Below are 20980 nucleotides of genomic sequence, written 5' to 3'. Positions count from 1 at the left end.
AACAGCAGAAAAGGCATCAGAACTGGCCACATCCCACTTCATAAATATATTTGGTAAATTTAATAAATGCATCTCTTTAGATTACTCTGGCAACCTAGGATATGTCTGGCCTATCAAACACTAAAACTGCAGTTAATAAATAGGCAAAATACTTATTATCTGGAGCAAGCACTGCACAATTCAGTTCTGTAAGTTTGGATTTAAATTAAAAAATATTCTCTTTTGACCATCAACTGCTGATGCCTGTTTCAGGCTTACCTAGAAGCAGAGGCCAGACAAAGTTAAAAGGATAAAAGCAGATATATTTAATGAAGGGCCTTCAGGTACATTAAGGGCAGATGAAGCCTCCCCAAGGGGCTACACCCAAAATGGACGATGGTCAGGAGTTTTTCAGACAGATACGTTTGGTCTATTAGCATATCAGGTGTTAATCCTCCAACTACAGCTTCAGGTAATGAAGTCATATTCCCTGAGTTTGCTTCCCTCTCCCCCGATTCACTTTCGTTTATATTTTTTGGGTCCTGAGGTGGTGTCATTGGATCACAGGCCTAGAGGGATTGCTTTGTCTGACCAAAAATATGAAAATAATTAACTAACACTCTATATGGAGTTCAGAGTTATACACTAATGCAGTATAGAATATAAAAAATACAAAAGCTAAAATCTTACAGCATCAGTGCAACAAGTTAATGTTCAGATTTTTATATTTTTTTATGGATTATTGAGTGCTTCCAATATGACACATACAGAAATTGTTTGTGGTATTTACAATCTGACCTCGAGAAGTGTTTCTAGAAAATGATAGGTAACTGACTTTTTTCAGGTGTCAGAAAGTGGTAGTTTTAAGTCCTACTGCAGTTTTAAATTGTATTGTGTATTGTAAGTTTGGCAAATAAATAGAATGATTTTTATCAGTAAATAAGACCCAAAAAAATTATAAATAAATAAATAATTATTTTCAGAAAATTAGACAATAAAATTCTGTAGCAATAGTTCATATAAATGTTTTTTGCAGAGTAGTTTCACTTATAAGCCTTATCAGATACTTAAGAGGGAAAGGTACTTGGCTTTTTCTACTTTACAGAAGCCTGAGCAGGAATAATGATTGCTGATTCATCTGACTGTAATATCAGTGACAATTGGTCAGGCTGTTTATTTGTTTTAATTTAGACTCTTCAGCCTATTTTAAAGCACTTAATGATACGACAATTTGGAATTAAACATGGAGTTAAGTTTAAATTTGGAGAGTTTGTAACAGTGCCTTCTGTGGATCAGGGTGATGTTATACAATATATGTTCTGGATTATGGTATATTTTCAATTCAATATAAATTCAATTTTTCCCCAAGTATTTTTTAATATTATTTGTCTACCTTCATATTAGGTTGTTTCCATGTCTCACTTGGAGAGGACGTGTATAATTTAACCAAATTGAATGAGGAGGGGATGAGAGGACAGGAAAGAGAAGCTGACAAAAAGGCATGTTGTGAAGGGGAAGAAATTTAACAGAAATTAAAGGGTCTTTAATTTCTGTTAAATAACTCCCAGAGGTGACACAAGCTTCAGTACTCTCTGCTTTGAAGTGAGGAGGAAATGCAGATGACTGGCTGTTAAATTAAAAAAAAAAAAAAATTAATTAATGTGCACTTAGCTATAGCCATATGGTGAGATTTAATTTTAGTTAATAGATAGTTTGTGTAGTTGTCAGATAACTATGGGTCTGTAGTAATTAACGTTTCTGTCACTGAAGGCAAAGAGTGTCATACCAGGCTTCTAGGAAAATTAGACAAAATTTCAGACCATGAGTTTCATAGCAGGCTGATTAAGTGGTGTGAAAATTGTCATGAACCTTTGCTCAGAGTGCTCAGTAACTGCATTACCACATGCACAACTAAATTTGCATTGAAGTCTATCCCTAAGGAAAAGACTTCAATGACTGAGGTCATTTTGAAATCATTAATTTCTTGGTGTTAAGTTCATATCCTGAATTGGATTACCCAAGCTTTAAAGACTGAATTTTCCTGAACTGGATTACCCAAGCTTTAAAGACTGTTCTGTACCAGAAAACCTGTGATTTACCTGCACAAGGACAATGTCTCTGTGTATTAGTTAAACATCTTTGGGGGTTTTAATAATATAAGACACAATGTCTGCAAGGTAGATTTAACTGAAACATTATTCCATGTACCAGCTGACAGGAGGAAACTCACTTGGGTTGTTTTTATTATGTGATTCAGAAAACAGCAAAATCTACATGTGCTGAAATAGAAGCAAGACATGGAAGTGCTAAAGGTGTGGATTTTTTTTAATTTAGTAGAAGCATGTTCTTTTTAGTGTGGTTCTAATTATTGCAGCTATTCTCAAGTTCAAATGTGTATTTTTTCTAAAGTTAAGTTTTCTTAGCCATCAAGGTGTTCTCTAAGGCTATGGGATGCTTATTCTCTTATTAACTTCTAGAAGAAATATTTTAGCTCAACTGTTTCATGATACCTTAAATGTTCATTTTCTGAGAATTTGAAAAGGGCAAACTCTTTTCAACTTATTGAACAACATTTTCATACATATAGGAAATTTCTAAAATGTGGAAGGTTTTGGCTGCTATTTGATCTTACCTAGTGGTGGTATCTCTGAAGGACAGAAAATAAGAACTATGAAATGCTTTTTTCCATGGTTCTTGCTCTTTCTGTCTCCCTTTAGCCATGAGGGAGAGGTTAAGGAGGTGAGAAGGAAACTTAGATCTGATGGTGTGGTCACTATCCTCTGTCAGTATGGATCTGAGCACTGAAGGTTGGGCTCATTTCCAGAATTTCACAGGAATGGTCTACCATATCACTCCTCTTTCATCATCCTCAAAGCATGCAGGCAACAAAGGCACTTCTCTACCCTCCAGCAGGCAGTTCACTTTCAATAACATTCTCATCAGTCTCTCTTCATTATATTTGATTTGTACTATACAAATGAATTAGTTCAGCACTGAATACCACAGAATTGTGTTTTGTGCTTGATAATGTTACAATTATGACTCATGGCAGTATGCAACATCATGATCATGCAGTGTTTGATTCAGCAAAACATCTAAAAATATCAAAATACTTGAAATTCAGTGGAGCTTCACTCTTTGTGGTAAGGCACAGGAGATCTTGTTTTCATATTTACCAATTTGGGAGAGTTTTGATTCATACAGCTGACAAGAGACAGACACTCAGAGTTAGTTCAAACCTGACTGCATTACATCAGTGCAACTGCTTTAGAAGATAACACTGAATTAGCCCATAAAGTAAGCATACAATTGAAATCTGCAGCTAAACATGTTACCTCTTGCCACATGCACTGTAATAAATGATTGTGTTGGTGTCCTTAGTGAGTCCTAATTGTGACATACAACATGTGCATGATTTAAGCTGCCTTCAGACTGGATTAAGGCAGTATGTGTGCCAGTGCAAATGAAGCTGTTGCTGTGACTCAATTGCTCTGTAATTTCTTCTGTTAAGAAGAACAGGGAGGTTGCTGACAGTTTTTAGTTTTGTCATTTTAAAAGCACATGCTCAAAAGCAAGTAACTTTTGAAAAACACATGTTCAGACTGAATGGTCACTGATGATAAGTGAGGCAATAAGACTCGGCATTTGTACGAGTTTATTTGAGTTGATTCCAAGCCCATCTCTGTTGTATCAAATATATGTTCTACCGTGTAAATGGCATTTTGCAAAGGAAGTTTGATGTTGGGTCAAAACTATGGCACATAATTTGGTGGTATTTTAACTAGTCCTAATTAGAGGTATTTTGGGCATGTTTCATTTCTAATCTGGTTTAAGAAGTTGTTTCCTAGAACTCCACAATTACAATTGCCAATTTTAAGGCTGCTTTTCAACTAAATTCAATAGTTTTGGTACATAAAAGTGATTGCAGAGCTTTGCATCTAGTAGGTGGGCTCCTTGAAAACACAAGAAACATTAGAATTATTTTTGGAAATTTTAAACAAACTATGAACTAAATAAAAATTATGGTTTGAAAGATAGTTAATGGGTTGTTGGCATTCCAGGACAGCCAGAGAAGCTGCTCCATATGAATTTCTTGTCATTATAGCTGTGCCAATTAAGGGCTGGGAAGTATGTCCCAGAGTTCAACATTGGAAACAATGTTGTGTGGCAGTAAAATTAGATAAAGTTTTAACATAACATGGGTTTGCCACTCCAAGACTCCATCAACTTTGTTGGGATTTGTCATGATATCTTTTCTAGCACAGTGCTATCTGCAAAGATTTGCAAATAGATCTGTGGTCTTGGGCACTGTAGACAAATAGCTTCTAACAATACAGTATCTAACAGAAGATTTTGTAATAAATTTTTTCTTTCCTTCAGCTCTTTCTTTGCTTTTGGCTCCATTTGCCTCTTTGTGGGATAAGAGAGTAGTCTTGAAAGTAGTTTGGACTGGTATTACACTTTTATCCAGTTCCCCAAACATATTTCACTTCAATTTTTTTAGATGCTGTTGTTGAGGAATATTGACCCATGAGGAGGAGGCCTGCAGTGAGTCCAAGAATTAGTGAAACTTGCTTAGGTGCTATGACAAGTCCAAGAAGCATCTTATTAAAATACTAGAAGTGAGCCTGTCTCTCATCCTGAGAATGAAAAAGTTTAGTGCCTGAAGGAGAATTTTGAGTGTCTGGAGGAGAAGCAGCAATTGTGTGCCCTCACACCAAATTCAGAGCTAGTGGGAGGTCTGAGGTCCCAGTTGAGTGTGGTCTTTTCCTAAGGTCATGGTTGCTTTTGAGCACATGCTCTCAGAGGGACAGAAAGATTTGACATGCTCTTTATTTTTCTCAATGCTACAAGGGGATAATAAGCCAAGCAAAAAACATTTATTATAGGAAGATTCTCAGAGTGGTTTTGTCCTGTTGGTTTGATGTGATATGAAATTTTGAGGAGCAACCTAGGATCTCTCTCTTTTCAGCACCTCATGATAAGATATTCATAGTACAAATAAATCCCCTGAAACAGTCTTGAATGCACATCCTTGCCTCTAGCTGTGTTTGTACTCCCTGCTTAGTTAGGGATTTGTCTTTTGCACTGTGGGGGAATTGAGATGGCAGCTGCAGATGGAGGAATTACTGTGTCAATGAATAGATGTATGGCTTTCCATTAGCCTAACTGATGGTTCAAGTAGCCATCGATACTTGGAACAAAATCAGCCCTGAAAAATTTATCTTGGACTTTGCCAGTAGTATCAATAACTGGAAATCCTAAGGCAAACTATTTTAGCAGTTTAACAATTGAAGCAGTTGTTTGTGAATTATTTATTCAATGCAGACACAGCTGCCTCAGTGTGATGGATTCCAGCAGTTTCTATGCCAGGCATTTCCAATTTCTCACTGTCATTCAGTATCTGATTCATCCTGTCAGATGGGCTTGACTCATGTAGCCATTGTTTCCCCATTTGTAAAATGGATGTGATCATAATCTGCTGGTTGTAATATCTGTCTGCCTCACTTGAGCTATTGTGCAGGTCAGTTCCTTTCCATGCTGTATGCCACAGCTGGGTGGAAAACAATGAAGCTGGCAACGATGAGCTCCCGCTTGGGTAGCCTTGAGAGAGACTTTGTGTGTGATCACTCCCAGCCCTCAGAAATTTGGGTATAATGATGGTATCATGATGGGAGTTTGGAACCCCTCTCTGTCAGCCTGGCAGGCACAGCCATGCCTGCGCCATGGCCTCTCCTGAGTTCTGTACCAGTCCTGGTGCTGCTCCTCCACTGCCAGAGCTTCCCCTCTGTGCACCATTTGTCCCTTTCCAAGGGCAGGAGCTGTCTGCATGTGACACTGAGTATGTTGACAGCAGAGTATGGACAGGAGTTGTACAGGGTAGGTACTGCCCAAGGCAAAGGAGTGGCTGGGGCACAGCTCCTCCAGCTCCTCCAGCCACGGCTCCACCATCCCCTGCCACTGCTGCCTGAGCTCCAGGTCTCTACAGTTGTTCCACACCGTCCTTTGGGGATGGGGAGAACAGCAGGAACAAGGGAAGCTGTGTCCCAAAACCATTCCAATGCCCAGGTTTGGAAAGGTCTGTGGTCACAAAGATGCTCACTACTGTAACATGATGATATGTAGTAGTGTTCTCAGCTGCTGTCATCTGTGGCACCCTGCAAGGTACATGGACACCAGACTCCTCCCTCAGGCCACTAAAATCCAGCTCTTTTTTGTAAAGTCTTTTCATCCATATCTAATGAAAATTAATATGTAATGTGATAATGTCTGCTCAGAATATCAACGTACTTCACCTGTCTCTTCTGATGAAAGGACGTGGTTTAATTTGAAAAAGGAGTAGTGTAAGTGCAGTCTGGAGGCAAAATCAGATTTAACTTCAATGCTGAAGATTTAGTAGGTGTCATAAAGTAGTACTGGTTTCAGTAAAATGAACATGAAAAGAAAAATAATTCAGTGTAATTGACATAGGCTTTCTATACTGTCCTAGTATGTCATTTTAATGGGTAAATTAAATTACAGAATTAAATTTTGTATTCACATTAGTCTTACCATCTGCTCAAGTAATTACTGTTTAAACTGGAAAATTTATTTTAAAATGTTATTTTGTGATATTCAGGACCTGTGTTTGCCCCAGAGCCGAGGTTGCAACATTCTTTTTATTTTTGATGTTCTGAATTCAGTGTTATGGGAATAGGGTGGCAGAGAATTTCATCAGCTATCTGAAGGTGGTCTTTGAGAGATGAATTACAGAGCAGAGCCCTACTGCATCATCACTGATAGAGGCACTGAAGCAGTGGCACCTCTAATGCTCGTGAGGTGCTACGGGTCCTTCCTGAGCGTGCTGCATGGTTACCTTGTACTTCTGTGGTATGAAGCTTCATGGTGTAAAGCTGGGAGAAACATAACATTCAAAAGGTTTTGCTGAGGTTTTCTAAAGCTGTGGTGTGTATAGAAACTTAGATGCCCTTCATCACTGATACTACTAGGAAATGAGTGAGCCCCTATGGAGTGGCATAAAGGGTTTAGCAGCAGAGTGGTGATTCACGTCCCTGACTTTCTACATGGTAGAGATGTGGGTGTGAAGTAGTGACAGTCCTTAATGAAATGCAGAGAAGACAGTCCTAATAAAAGCTGTTGTATCATCAGCTGCCGTGTGTGTTCTCATGTGGTCAGTTGCACTCTACTACAATCTCCTATTATGAATATTTAACTCTGTGGCACTTGCTCACTATTGGTGCCTTATTAGCAATTATTGGTCTGCATTGCAGTTTCTTGCTTGAATGTGCTCTTGTGCAGCAGGTTCCCTCAAAATACTTGCAAATAGTATGCTTTTCCTACAAAAACAGATGTCAGTGAAGCAGGGGAGATCAAAAATGGAATTGCAGAATAGTTTTGGTTGGAAGGGACCTTTAAAGATCATCTAGTCCAGCCCTCTCTGCAATGAGCAAGGACATCTTCAACTACATCAGCTTGGTCAGAGTTCTGTACAGCCTGGCCTTGAATGCTGCCAGGTACAGGGCATCTACCACCGCTCTTCTTGTAAAAAATTTATTTCTTACATCTTACATAAATTTACTCTCCTTCAGTTAAAAACCATCACCCCATGTCTTATTGCTAAAGGCCCTGATAACAAGTTTGGCCCTTCTTTCTTATAGGCCCCCTTTAAGTATTGAAAGGCCACAGTAAGGTCTTCTAGGACCTTTCTCTTCTTCAGGCTGAACAGCCCCAGGTGTCTCAGCCTGTCTTCATAGCAGAGGTACTTCAGCCTTCTGGTCAACTATGTGGCCCTCTGGACTCACTCCAGCAAGTCCATGTCTTTGCTGCACTGAGAGTAGAGGAACTTTGATGTGAGAAGGGAGTAGGAATAATGAAGCACACACAACCTCTGAGCTTATTTTTAACAAAGTGTTGAACAGTCTGTCCTATACACCTGATGGAACTGAAAAGTGCTTTGATTGTTCTCATCTTGCTTCAAGAAAAAAAACTCCAAAGCATAGGTAATACTGTGTAGCTTTAGGTGCTGGTAGCTTGTAAAATAACTTGCCTGCTACTACTACTAGTACTAGATGTCTACTACTGATTTTTAACAAAGAACTACTTCAGTGTTATGATGAAGTTATATATGTTAAAAAATCAAATGTTTCTTCAGATTTAATGTGTTATAGTAAACCCAGTTTAATACAGTGACTGCTGTGGAGATTTAGGATTTAAGAGTTGTGATGAGTTTAGCAGTGAGCATTTAAAAGGAAGGAGAAATTACAAAGACATTCCTTCCTGTGGATCTCTTGCCAGTTGACTTACAGAAGCATGTTGATGTTGAGTTGAAGGGAAATTTTTTGTGCTTCCTTTCCAAGTGGTTGGGAAGAGCCAAGGAATGTATATAGCACAGACCTATGATCTGTTATGTGGTGGAAATGTGGGTGTGAAACAGTATTGAGCTATTGTGGTTGATGTTTCAAAAAAATGCCTTAGCTGCAGTGCTTAGTTTTTGACTATTCCAAGCCTTAATATTTTTATTTATTGTAGGAAAACAGTATCTCACAACAGTGAATTCTTACTTGAGTAGCATTGAAAATAGGTCCTTAGATGTGCTGGCTCTTTCAGATAGTTTCTGCATTGAAATTTCCTTGCAGATGAATTACTTCAGAAAGAACAAAACTACTCTGATGATGTTTTGGCCAATATGATCAGCGAACCCAGAATTAGCTATGGAAATGATGCTCTTATGCCTTCATTGACGGAAACGAAGACTACAGTTGAACTTCTTCCAGTGGATGGAGACTTCAACCTAGATGACCTTCAGCCATGGCATCCCTTTGGAGTTGATTCTGTTCCAGCCAACACTGAAAATGAAGGTAAGTACAATAGGGGCAGAAACCACAGAACTTTCTGAGCTGAGCTTTGTGGTTTCTGTTTACATTATTCCCTGAAAATTAATATTTTTCTTATAAGTAAGTGTAAGTGGGATAGAGGTTCTGAAATATGCATTTGGAACGGGTCTCCTATGTCAGTTGTGTCTCTTTGATGGAATAGAAAGTCCTGACTAAAATCTGTAATTTAGACCCATTTAGTAAATTTCAGAGTTGAGCTTACTTGCCTTCAGAAACAAACCATAATAAAAGTCTAGGAGATTATGAGTAACAGTCTTATAAGATACATGACAATGACTGAAGGGAGGTAGATAAGTTGTTAGATTTGTGCCATGATGAAATGAGTGTTTTATTTAAGGTAGAACTTTTTCTTTGCTGGCATGAAAATTATTACAGTTCCAGCATAATCCTAGCAGACAGATAATGTTACTTCACTCCCTACACTGGTTTGTCTGGAGTGTACTGCAGAAATGTTCCTACATGCACATCAGTATACATTGGCTTGTGAAAATGTTTTTCCTGAGGAGTATTATATGTTGTTCATGGAATACTTCAATGAAGTGACTGCATGCTACTTGAATAGTCCATGTAGAATCTGGAATTCACAGTTCACTTAGGTGTTGGAGCCAATAAATCAGAAACCTGAGGGACTTCAGTCATGTCATTCAAGTTCCTCCTCTTGCCTTTGTTTTCCTTTCTTCAACTGCGCTCTTACTAGTGTTAATTAATCACATCAGTAAAAGTTTGATACTGCCAAGCCACAGTATATACAGAGCCTGGAACTGCAGAAGTCTTCTCAGGCAAATCTGTGATTTGTAGCTGAACTGCACAGACATTAACATGCTTCTCAAGTCTTTTGAAACCACTGGCTTAGGCTGTACCTGCTCTCAGAATGAGTTCTGAGATCATCCTTATGCTGTTAGTCTCATTCCAGCACAGTATGTGAGTGACTGTGAGCAACTGGGTGTGTGGGACATAGATTTGCCAGGTCTGGTGTTGGTGCCAGGTGAAATCAGTGGAATCAGAAATAGATTTGCAATCAAAGTTTGTCCCAAGGAGTCAGAGAAGCCTAGCATCAGGCAAAAGAAAAGACCTGTACAACGGTCATTGAGGCAGATACTTAGCAGATATGAGAGGAAGAGGAGAGGCTGGTCAGGAATAGGGCTAAAATCAGAGTACCAGTGAGTGAGCACTGCAAGTTAGGGACCAAGTAAAAGAGCAGAGCCAGAGCAAACTCAACAGCCCTGCTGGGAGGAAGAACCAGAAGGCAGGAGATTGTGACAAGGACTCCAGCTGTGTCTGAAGGGCACTTGCAGCCAAGTGGCATGCCAGGCAGTGAGAGCAGCTGGCTGGAGCACATCAGGCACTGGCAAGGGGTACAGATGGCTCACAGCCTGGCAGACTGAACCTCATTTTCCTGGGGGAGGAGCTGCAGCTTGCCCTAACCCTCGCGCATGTATCAAGTCTGTCTGCCAGGAGCAGGTCACAGTCTAGCTCATGTCTGTCCTGCAGGAATTTTCAATTGCAGTTCTTGCTCTAGTTTTTTTCGGTAGCTGAGGCATCCAGGGCATCCAGTTTCCATACCTGTTGCCTGCTTTCATAAAACATGGTGGGCATTAATTGTTTTTGATGTCTTTCCTCCTAGGTTCCCAAGTATATTGATTTCAGTCACCAGGTTTAGAAGTTATTAGGTAGACAGGTACCCCCAGACATACCCATTGTTTAATCACATAAGCGTATTTTTCCTTCAGAAACCTGTCTAAGCTCAGGATCTAATAATGAAAGGTACTTCAAAGTGACACTGAATTCCCACAGGCAGCTATACTGAGCATGGTTGTCTTTTTAAAATGTGTGGCAGCAAATAAGAAATAAAACTCTCGTGTCTGGAATACCATTCTTAATTATTAGACCTGTGTTTTTTAATGCAGTATGTGGTTTGTTGCAGCACTTACTCTTTCATGCCTCCAAGTTGTTGGGGTTTAGTTTTGGCTTGTTGTACCAGGATTGTATTGTATTTATCATGAACATATTGCAACAGTCAGTTCAGTTATGCCAACCATTATAATTGTTCAAGTATGAACACTTAGAAGTGGAACTCATTTGGTGACTTAAACCTCTTCAAGTCCTTTCTGTTTACCCTTACAATTCTCTGTCCTCTACCCAAACCACAACGTTCTTAATGTGATCATGCCAAAAATACCTTCTTTCTTTAGAGACCATTTCTATACCTATGTCCATAGCATCAAAGAGGAATTTCACAGCTTTGTTTTTTTCCTTTGTGTTTGTCTTCCACCTTGTTGTTCCAGAACCCCAGGACTGGCTGTGCCATTTGTCTTCACTTCCCATGCCTGTTTTCTTCTTTGATAGTGGTGTTACTTCAGGCTTTGTCTACCTTGCTTCCAAAAATATGTTTCTGTCTTCTTATAAAATGGTTTGGAAGTAGCAAAAAATTAATGACAATTGACATGCTTTTCTCCTCCTTTTTTTCTCCCACTAATGAACCGATGAAGTTAAAATACCACAACCCTTCCCCATAACATTTCTTGTTACTATTAGTTCCCATGCCTTTTTCCTTCCATGGCCATGATCTAATCTCAGGTTTCATCCAGAGATATTAATAATGTACTGGATTGATATGTTGCCATGTAATCTTAAGGTTTCATAATTCCATTTGAAATTTTCCCAGTGTAAACTGCATGTTTTTAAGAACAGGTTTTATGCAAATAGTTTATTTTTCTAGAATTGCTTTTACTGACTAGTAAGTGAAAAATAGTCTAAAAATAAATAGACTTTGAAAGTCTAACATTACTCAGTATTTTCTGCAAGTATATTCTCACTTGTGAGTATATACTTGCAGAAACTACTACCCTGAAGTGGTTTCCCTGGAAATGTCGACAGGAGTTAATCTGAAGCAGCACATAATATACTGTATAGATGTCCAGCATGCAACACAAATCAAGTTAACAAAGAAAACAATTTCTGAGAACTGTACAGAGTACCATGAAAAATGTCAGGAAACTGTACTTCAGGAGTGCAAAACGCATCTTCAGAGGTGACCCCCCAACAAACCCCCAACAGCTGTGAAGCTCTGACACTGCCAAGCCCTCTGGGCATTTTGCCAGTGACTAACTGGGGTTACCCTTAGTGTTTTAGCTTGCAGGTTACAGGGAGCCTTAATGTCTATATCTAGTATTTATCTAAAGTGAGATTCCTGTAAATGTACTGTGTTATCCTTATGATTTGTTCAGTTACTCTCTTCAACAGTGTTCTTGATAGGTGAGCATCACATAGCACTCCTCTCCTGCTGGTCTGTACCAGCTTTTGATGTACTTTTCTTTTACTTTTGAAAAGAGAAGTAAACACATTCTCTCTTGCTCTTCTGAGATGTATTAGTATTAGGTAAAAGTGGGAATGTGTGGCCTCTATGAAGCCTGAGTAGTCAGTGTAAATGACACGTATCAGTTCAGTTTCATGAGTTGATTTGGACAATGCATTTTCAGTCTTATTTCTATGCACATGGAAGTGTATTCAAGAGAAATACAATTCTGGAGCTTCAAAATGAATGCACTGTTTATAATAACATACAGCACATATTTTAGTTTTGATTATTGATAAATGCTGTAGTAGGTTTAAATTTTTCCCCTCTTCATTAGCTGTTGTGATGATGTGGTCCAGTGAGGTGCAGTAGTTTGACTGCGGGCCAAATGCCAGTGCACTCACGAAAATCATCTACTCATCTTCCTCTGCTATAACTGAGCAGAGGAGGAAGAAAAAAATCAGTTAAAATAAAGCTTGTGAGGTTGAGATAATCTTTAGGAAAAGAGACTTTAGGGCAAGACAGGCTTAAAACTTCAAAAGGTATAAAGAAAACTTTATTAAAAGTAGTAAAAGAAGAATGGTAAGAACTAAAATAAACCTTTAGAACGCCTTTCATGCCCCCAGCCCCTCTTTCCTTCCCACTGGCAATGCAAAGAGATCAAACCTGGGATTCTCAGTCAGTTTATCACTTCAGAAAAGAATCTTTCTTCAGTTCACTCTGGGAGAGGAGTCTCCCCTGCTATGCCATGGAGTCCTTCCCACAGGAAACAACTCCCTATGAACTCTTCCAACATGGTTCTGATTTTCACAGCTGACAGTCCACCCCGAAAAACCCTGTTTGCATCATGAAATCCCTCCCATGTCTTGCAGTCTTCCCACAACTGCTTTTGTGGGCCATTTCAGCTTATAGAGTACAGTTTTTAAGGATGAGCTGTTCTAGTATAAGACCAAAGAGTCCTCTTTTTCTATCTCTGAAAGCAGAAGTTCTCTCTGTCTCTCTATTCAAGTCAGATCAGAGTTTTTCAGCATCTACATTCTACAGTTCTCATGGGCTGCAGGTGAACGCTACATCCCCCCATATGCTTCATGAATTACAGGGAAACAGTTTGTTGTATTATAGTCCTCATCATTGCTTACAGAAAATTTTCAGTTCCTATGCTTGGAGCATCTCCTCCTCCCCTTCCACCTTCTGAATCGAGCGGGTATTGCTGTGTTGTTCTCCTCACACGTCCCCACTTTCCTTTTCTTTGACTCAGGAGAAGATTGGTGTCCCTTAGTTCATCTATTCTCAAGTGGAGTTCTGCAAAGCTGAAAAGTAGATCTTAACCAGCCTCCACAAATCGGGGGAAACGCTCCTTGTGCTTTTCTCCCTGTTGGTGATGTGGTCTCCCTGGCAGTGCACAAGCCGCACTGGCTGTCAGCTCCACTCCGCGGGATGCTGAAAAAAGCAAAGCTGCTGTCATTTTTAACTTTTTGTTTGCAGCGTGGCAGGTTAGAGGCAGACAGGCATGAAAAGTCTCTTGGGGTCGGACCAGTCCAAGGCCTGACTGGATTCCAGCAGCCATGCCAGCTGCCCAGCAGCCCGCCATGGGCCACCTTTCCAAAAGCAGGAAAAAGAAGAGAACTTTCCCTGGGTTTTCGTTCTTAAATGTTATCCTAGAGGCGTTCCCAGTTTCTCTAATTGGTTTAGCAGTGTGTCAATTCTCAGAGCCAGACAGCTATTGGTTTTGCCAGGCACAGGCAAAGCTCTTAACAGCTTCCTACAGAGAATTACTTCAGTGGCTGACATTTTTCCTCCTCACCAAAACCAATTTAATGCAAAACCAGCATATGGGAGCAAGCAGTGAGAAAACCCACAGAAAAGATTTTCAGACTTAACTGCTATTTGTTCATGTATCAGTATGGGGCAGAGCAGGAAGGTTTTAAAATCCAGCTGAAATTCAAAGGGTGGTGGCTCAGGGCTCTCCAGAAACCAGCCTTTCTTTGTATCACGTTGCCTGGAATCAGAGTCTGCTTTGGAAGACTCTTGGCTCGTATCATTTGCCTCCAGTTTTTGCCCTGAAGCTGGTTTGTTTCCTTGACCAGGTCTTCTCACTTCTGTGTCAGTTATGAAATGTGCCAGTGGCCCAGCCTTTCCCCCCTGTAAAGGGCTTCTAAAATTATAGATTACAAGAACTATTCATTACTAATACTTTCACCTAACCACAAATACTGCATTAATCTGAGATCAGGTCCATGCTACTGTACAACAGGAGCTTCTTTAATCCTTTTCCCCTTCCCCTACTCCCATTTCTGGGAGGCTATGCACAAGCTTCTCTCTCAGTTCTCCATAGCTGTTGCCACGTGGGGTTACAGAGAGAAGAGATAAAAGAAACCCTCAGCCCTCTAGGGAGGATGCGGGGGCCAGGGTAACAGAGGAGTGTTCTGCAAGAGCAGTTTGGGTAATGTTTACTCATGGTTGTTTCTTCTGTTGTGTCCTGGCCACTAAAAGTTACTGCTGACCCACCTGCGGGGTGGTGCTGACAGTATTGAAAAATGTAGGAGAAGACATAAATAGGAAAATACTCAAAACTGTGGGTTTTAGTTAAGGATGGAAATTGCGTTTTGTATAGAGCTATGTAAGGAAAACAATTACATGCTGTGCTACTGCTACTCTGAACTGCTGTGAAGGAAAGTGCCTTTGCAGCACCAGACTTGCAAGCTCTGTGAAAGTCTGCCTTTCTGGAGACACAAGTGAGTCAGATCTGCTGATGTGCTTTTAGTTTGCAGCTAGTCTAAAGCTGAGTTACTGGGTTTTATTCAGAGGCAGGAGCTCATGCAGTCATCTCATGTGCAAAGGACACAGGAGCCACATAGGCTCTCACTTTCAGGCGGTAGGTTGTCTGTCCAACCCACAGGAACACTAAGGCAGTGACACAGGCTTCCTGAGAAGATGGTCAGTTCCATTGCTCATATCAACAGTATCATCAGGCTTGTGTGATTTTCTGATGAGCAGTTCTTGATTGAAAACTGTGGGTCTGTCAGATTTCCTGTGTTACTGCATCTCACTTACTGCTGATAAAGGCTCATGGCTGAATCCAGAAATTCAAATGAATAAGAATATATGTTAAAATTCTGAATTCTAAGGAAGAATGTAACACTTCATTTCTGAATTTAAGTTCTTTGACACTGTCAAAGAATGAGTAGATAAGGAAGGCAACACAATTGGAACAAAAGAGGAACAACAGCAAAAAAAATCCGAATCTTTTAATAAACATTTCCAATATGTTTGAACTTACTGAGGCAGTTGGCAGTGACTCAAATAGCTCTAAGTTTTGCAAATCTGTTTTTCTGTTAGTGCCAGTGAGCTACTTCAACTTAGGTTTCAGCTGATAAAACCTTAGTATGGTAATGAGTTTTATAGAACTGTATATGACATACATTTGGATAGAAATTTGTGTTTCTTCTTTCTTTCCCTTCCAAAAACTGGAATATAAATATGCTGTTCACAAATCAGAATGTATAAGAATATTGATTGTATTTTCAAAATGCACTTTACTTTTTCTAAACTGTAAAGAATCCCTGTTGAAAGGAAAAATGAGAGATTCAGGAGGCTTTTAAGTCAATATTGATAAAGAGCAGCTGCAGGAACTCATGTCCATTCTGGCTGCCAGTTCTGATCAGACAATGGGGAAAAGTTTGCATGTAATGAATATGGTTTTGTTCTATTGAAATTATTTAGTCTTACTGGTTTCTGACTTGAAGCAGTAACCAGAATATGATGTAAAAATGATGCTGCCTCAACACTGAAGCTTTCCTTGTGAACTCTTACTCATCCCTTCCTTTTACTTTCAGGATTAACTGAAGGCAGATATTTTCTAGTTGTTGCTTTGGTAACTGTTAATGCAGTATGTCTCTCCTGCACTGTCCCAACAGAAGAGCCCTTGACTTTGTGATTTATGGGGATTTTGTTTATTTTTGTTTGCTTTTTTGTTTCTTTTCTGCACGTGCCTAGTTGAGCCCGTTGATGCCCGCCCAGCTGCAGACAGAGGACTCACCACACGACCAGGTATATGACTCGCATGGCTTTTACCTAACCTTTATTTTTTCTTGCATGCATATGGTCTGCTGCTGCTGAAATTATTTACCTTTGCTTTGTTGTACCCCTCTCACAAAACTTCATGGTCTTCCATGAATGATGGAAGCATCATTCCCTCACAAATAATCCCCATAGGAGTGCTGTCTGTATTGAGGGTGTTTGGGATGTGTGCTTGCAGCAGGAGTGGGTCCCAGACCCAGAACTGGTTTGTATCAAAGGTCTCATCCTTTCCAGAAATAACACTTTGGCAGGTGCAGGAGATGGTAAACTTGGTACCCTTGTAGTACAGACAGTACTTCTAATTTGGGAATGTATAATAGAAATGTTGAATCCCTTATGCAGAGTGAGCAGGGGTAATGAAGAATTAGTGCGTACAGTTTCAGAACTGCAGGGGCATTGATATTTTTTGCTGTGGAACTTACCTTACTTACTTCCAAATACCTAAAAATTGGTATTATCCCTCTGGATTCCCTAAGGATGCCTGAGGACACAACTATTCATTCCATTCTAGAACAGAGCAGGGTGATTGTTTCTACTCTGTAGGTACCTGTGTCTTTGTATTGATTTCAGAACAATAGGTTGAGTCAGGCTGCAAATGTTTGAAAAAGTTAAAATGGGACAATTCCATTTTATGGACAGTTTCCAAAAGGAAAAATTACTTTAGCTTTTCATACTCTTTTGTTTGTTTGGTTGTTGTTGGGGTTTTTTTGTTTGTTTTTGGGGTTATTTTTCCTCTGTTTTTTGTTCAGAATTATCTGAAACTGTTAAAGCCATTGAGAGGAAACAGCCTTTTATTTCAGAAGAGGCTACTCTCTGACTCTTTGATGTAGTGAGAATATATTTTAGGGTCAGGATTATTTCAGCGTTACATCATAATTGTGTTTTCTTCTGTGTTTTCTGTTGTTCATATGTTGCAGCAACTGGGATATGTGTCAGAACTGGTGAAGTAGTGTGCTTCTAGCACTGTTTTAGGAGTCTGACATCTTTACTTATGTTTAGAGTCTTAATTAGGTCCATGAAGAGAGCCTGGAAACTGGTACAGATCTACAATGCCAAAAATCTTGGGATCAGGAAAAAATCCCTTCAGTACTGCATTATCTACCTTCTTCTCCAGGAGCAGTAGAAATATCAGAGATGAAACATGCATATGGTTTAATCCAAATGTTGTAATGCTAATTCAGTCTAGCAATTTTCTTATAATATTAAAATCTATTATTATTTGCAATTTTAATTTCAGTCCTCTTAAAAAATTTCCTTATGAGGCCCATATTTATAACTGCATGTTATTCCTTCCTCCTTTCTGTTCACTCACACACAGACACACATCTCAGAAATCCTTAGTGTCCCTTCCCTAGAGAAAGGCTTTTCCCTCACTGCCACTCTCTTGTTTCAGAATGAAACTGCATGTTTTAGTCAACTGCATGCTTTGTTGGTTGTGTTGATACAGGTAGTACTAAAGTCTATAAGCCTTATGACAATAAGTCAGGAGTCATCTTGGTGAATGTGTGTGATAGACTACTAAGGATAGGTAAAAAATATTTCAGCATCTGACCAGTATGGCTTGAAATTTGGCAGATGGCAGATGCTGTAACTTTTCTACTGTGAAAATTGCATCCTCAATGTTCTGCTGAAGTGCAGAAGTAGTGCTTAACTTTCCTATGTCTTTAATCACCATTTATAGATTTAGAGAAAAATTTTCTTGCTCATACAGATTCTGTCTATAAATGTCCATGTGGTTTTTCATCGTCATTCAAAAGCAAATTATGTGTGACAAAATTTCAACAGAGAAATTATTCCAATCTGAATATCTTAATGAACTAGGAATAGAGGAAAGCAAATAGATGCTTATTTCAACTGCGCAGTATAGAAGGGATTCTGAGAGTTTAAAAGTGTGTGCTTTAAAACAGTCTCACTTTACTTGAAAATTACAAACAAAATTTCTATATTGGAGGTTGAAAACAGAAAATAAGTACTTTCTGTGCAGTAACTGTCCTTTTGGGATAGTTTGTTTTAGATAGTTTTGGGGTATTGTTGAAGAAAAAAAATCTAAAAATATAGTAGATTACTGTAGAGTGAAAAAGTATTAATGAGATACCTGCAGATTAATGCATCCAGCTGCTTGTAACTTTTTGTTTTAATTGCCCAGCTTCTTGTTGGTTTCCTGAAAGATTTGCCCTTTCTGTGACTTTCCAGTTGATGTTTTCTACTTGCTTGGCTCAAGTGACCTGCTTCTTCAGGATGGAAATACTGGTATCATGTCAGTCTGTAACACTCCAAGCCTGAAGAAGAACAAATGAATGTTTTGTAGCTGTTTGATTTTCTTGAAGAAAATGAGCTCCGAAAGGACTAAGACAAACACGCAAATGTGTGCCCTTTTTTCTCTTTTCCATTTCATTTACTTCTTGCCCACATAACATTCCTATAATGATCAGTATGTTTTTCTTACAGGCAGATCAAAGTCATGCAGATCATCTTTGTCACTTTCTTACAAGAGAGATAGTCTGGTCACAGTACAGAACAGAGTCACAAACTCACAGAATACTGAGTTGAAAGGGGACCTCAACAATCATCTGGTCCAACAAGTATTTAGATGGTGGTAGTAATATTTGTGATACCTAGGATCTGTTTCCTTCACCGCATCATTCTCTTTCAAAAAATGAAGTCTGTGAGTCAAGCCAGAAAGAGTAAGGAGTTCATAAGAGTAGAAAAGTTTATGAATAAGGACCAAGTTTAAAGCATTTTTTTAAGTTTATGCCAGTTGTCTAAACCCGCACCTCTGTTGTGCTCCACCTTGACTGTCCAGCTAAAGCTTGAAGTGGAGTCTGATCTACATCAGTCCTAGGAAAATAATATTGTCAGGATGAATCCCATTTTCTAGTAAGGATAAAACATCTGTGTAATTCACATCGGCATTAGAAAAGGACTCTAGTGCCTTAACTTACTTTCCTTCCCCTTCCTAATTCACAAATGGGCAAACAAACATAAAAATTATGCCTAAAACCATTTCTTATCATCTTCTTGCCAAAAAGGAAGTAAATGAGATGGCAGAAGGTCAGAGGGAAGATAAATATCTAGATGTACAAAGTAGTCGTCAGTGCACTAATTTTTAATACAGCACAAAATTACAACAGATTTATGACATATGTCTTGCTATTTATAAATTGCTTTATACAAGGAGATGTTAGATGTTAGAAGGCTCCAGTCCAGCCTGAGAACTTCCATATGAAGGACTTCAGATAGAACAAGTACCTCTTTTCTTGATAACTTCACTGTAACAACTTATTCAATAGTGTTTCCTTCTCTCCTGTACTCCAGCAGTCACTTTTTCATGATAAGCACTTAATTTCTTGCAACTGAATTTTGGGTATCTGTTTATTAGTAATTTTTTCTTTATGTGTCTGTGTGCATGTACATATAGAGACATATACACATAAAAATACATATTAAAACGTCTCTAGATGCTCATGAGCAAGCTTGTTTTACTTACATTAATTCAGCATCTCTGATTTGTAGAAATTGAGTGAAGATTAGAAAATGTGCCATCAGAAGGGGCATTGCTTAGTATTAGCATATTTTCTGTAATTCAAGGTGATAACAAGTGCTCTGTTCAGGGCAGATCATATTTTCATCTGTTACACAGTGGCAATTGTAATTATACACTCACAGGTGTAAAGACATCAATTACAGGATGCCTGTAATTCACAATGCAAGGATTTTATGCTATTAAGTATGTTACTTTCTTCCATGTAGTATATTTTGGACTTAGTGTTTTTGCGTTATTCCAGCTCTCTGTCAGTTGATCATTTTTGCAAACATTTAACTGTTTTGGGGAAATGTTGCACATAAAGCTTCTTCCGTGTCTTTGGCACTTCTGCTAATAAATCCTGACATGTTTATCTTTATTACATTACATGATAACTGAGGGGTTTTTTCCTCATGCAGAGGCTCTGTAAGCCTAATGGCTGTTCTGCAGAATCATTGGCACCTGTGCTGTGGTCTGTATGAGGTGAGGGCATAGAGCAGCTTAGTTATTTATGATTTTCTTGTCAGAAACTGCCAACATATTTTTTCCTGTCTTTGTCATGTTAGTTCAGTACAATTGCTTTGAACAAGCTGTCTGAAGCTACTAAATGAAAATCATTAATAATTTTTTTCCATTAGATTGTTTTGGTTTTTTTATGAGATTGTTGCTAACTGTGAATGCAATTATAGGTACATAGGCACAGCATCTGGATTGACATGCCAGAAAGATTATCAAACCAGATTTTACTTGTTTTGATTATTCATTTCTATACACATGTATTGTGAGAAATAATTATTTTATACTTCATTCCAATGAGATTCTTTTGTAAAAAAGATAATGCTGTTATTGCACTTATTTTCTGATTTTTTCAATTTGAGAGCCCCATAATCATCCATGAAGTAAAAATAAACCAGCAGTTCACTGACATCTTAGGAGAGACCAGAAAGTTTTAGCTCCATGCAGTCTTAAAAGTGCATATCCCTCAAAGATGTTTGAGTTAACCTTACAAAAAAGAGTGTATAGTCTTCATTTTCATCTTTATGAGTTTACAACATGCATTCTTCTTCCATTTCAAAATTTAAATGACCTGCACAAAGTCACCGAGTCATATGGAAGTCATAGTTGAACTTCTGATTTGAACAGGCAGCTCTCTGCTCCAGAGATTTGTTGGAAGACTGCATTCCTTCCCGTCCACCCTTTTTATGTTTG

At 38.9% G+C, this 20980-nt stretch overlaps 1 protein-coding gene across 4 annotated transcripts in view; it reads left to right on the top strand.

The window, feature by feature from the left end:
• LOC121353422 (amyloid beta precursor protein) overlaps window positions 1-20980 on the top strand; it is a 207373-nt gene that overhangs the window by 168121 nt on the left and 18272 nt on the right. For 2 of the 4 annotated variants that reach the window (XM_041467269.1, XM_041467267.1), the window contains 2 exons: window positions 8616-8837; window positions 16165-16218. In XM_041467269.1, coding sequence (XP_041323203.1) covers window positions 8616-8837; window positions 16165-16218 — 276 coding nt within the window. The remainder of the gene's footprint in view (window positions 1-8615; window positions 8838-16164; window positions 16219-20980) is intronic. The other 2 variants (XM_041467270.1, XM_041467268.1) reach the window with 1 other exon arrangement.

The sequence above is a fragment of the Pyrgilauda ruficollis genome, unplaced genomic scaffold (assembly GCF_017590135.1).
Source record: "Pyrgilauda ruficollis isolate IOZ18807 unplaced genomic scaffold, ASM1759013v1 scaffold204, whole genome shotgun sequence".
Taxonomy (NCBI): Eukaryota; Metazoa; Chordata; class Aves; order Passeriformes; family Passeridae; genus Pyrgilauda; species Pyrgilauda ruficollis.
Note: the sequence above shows the minus strand (reverse complement) of the source record. Positions and strands in the feature narration are given on the sequence as shown.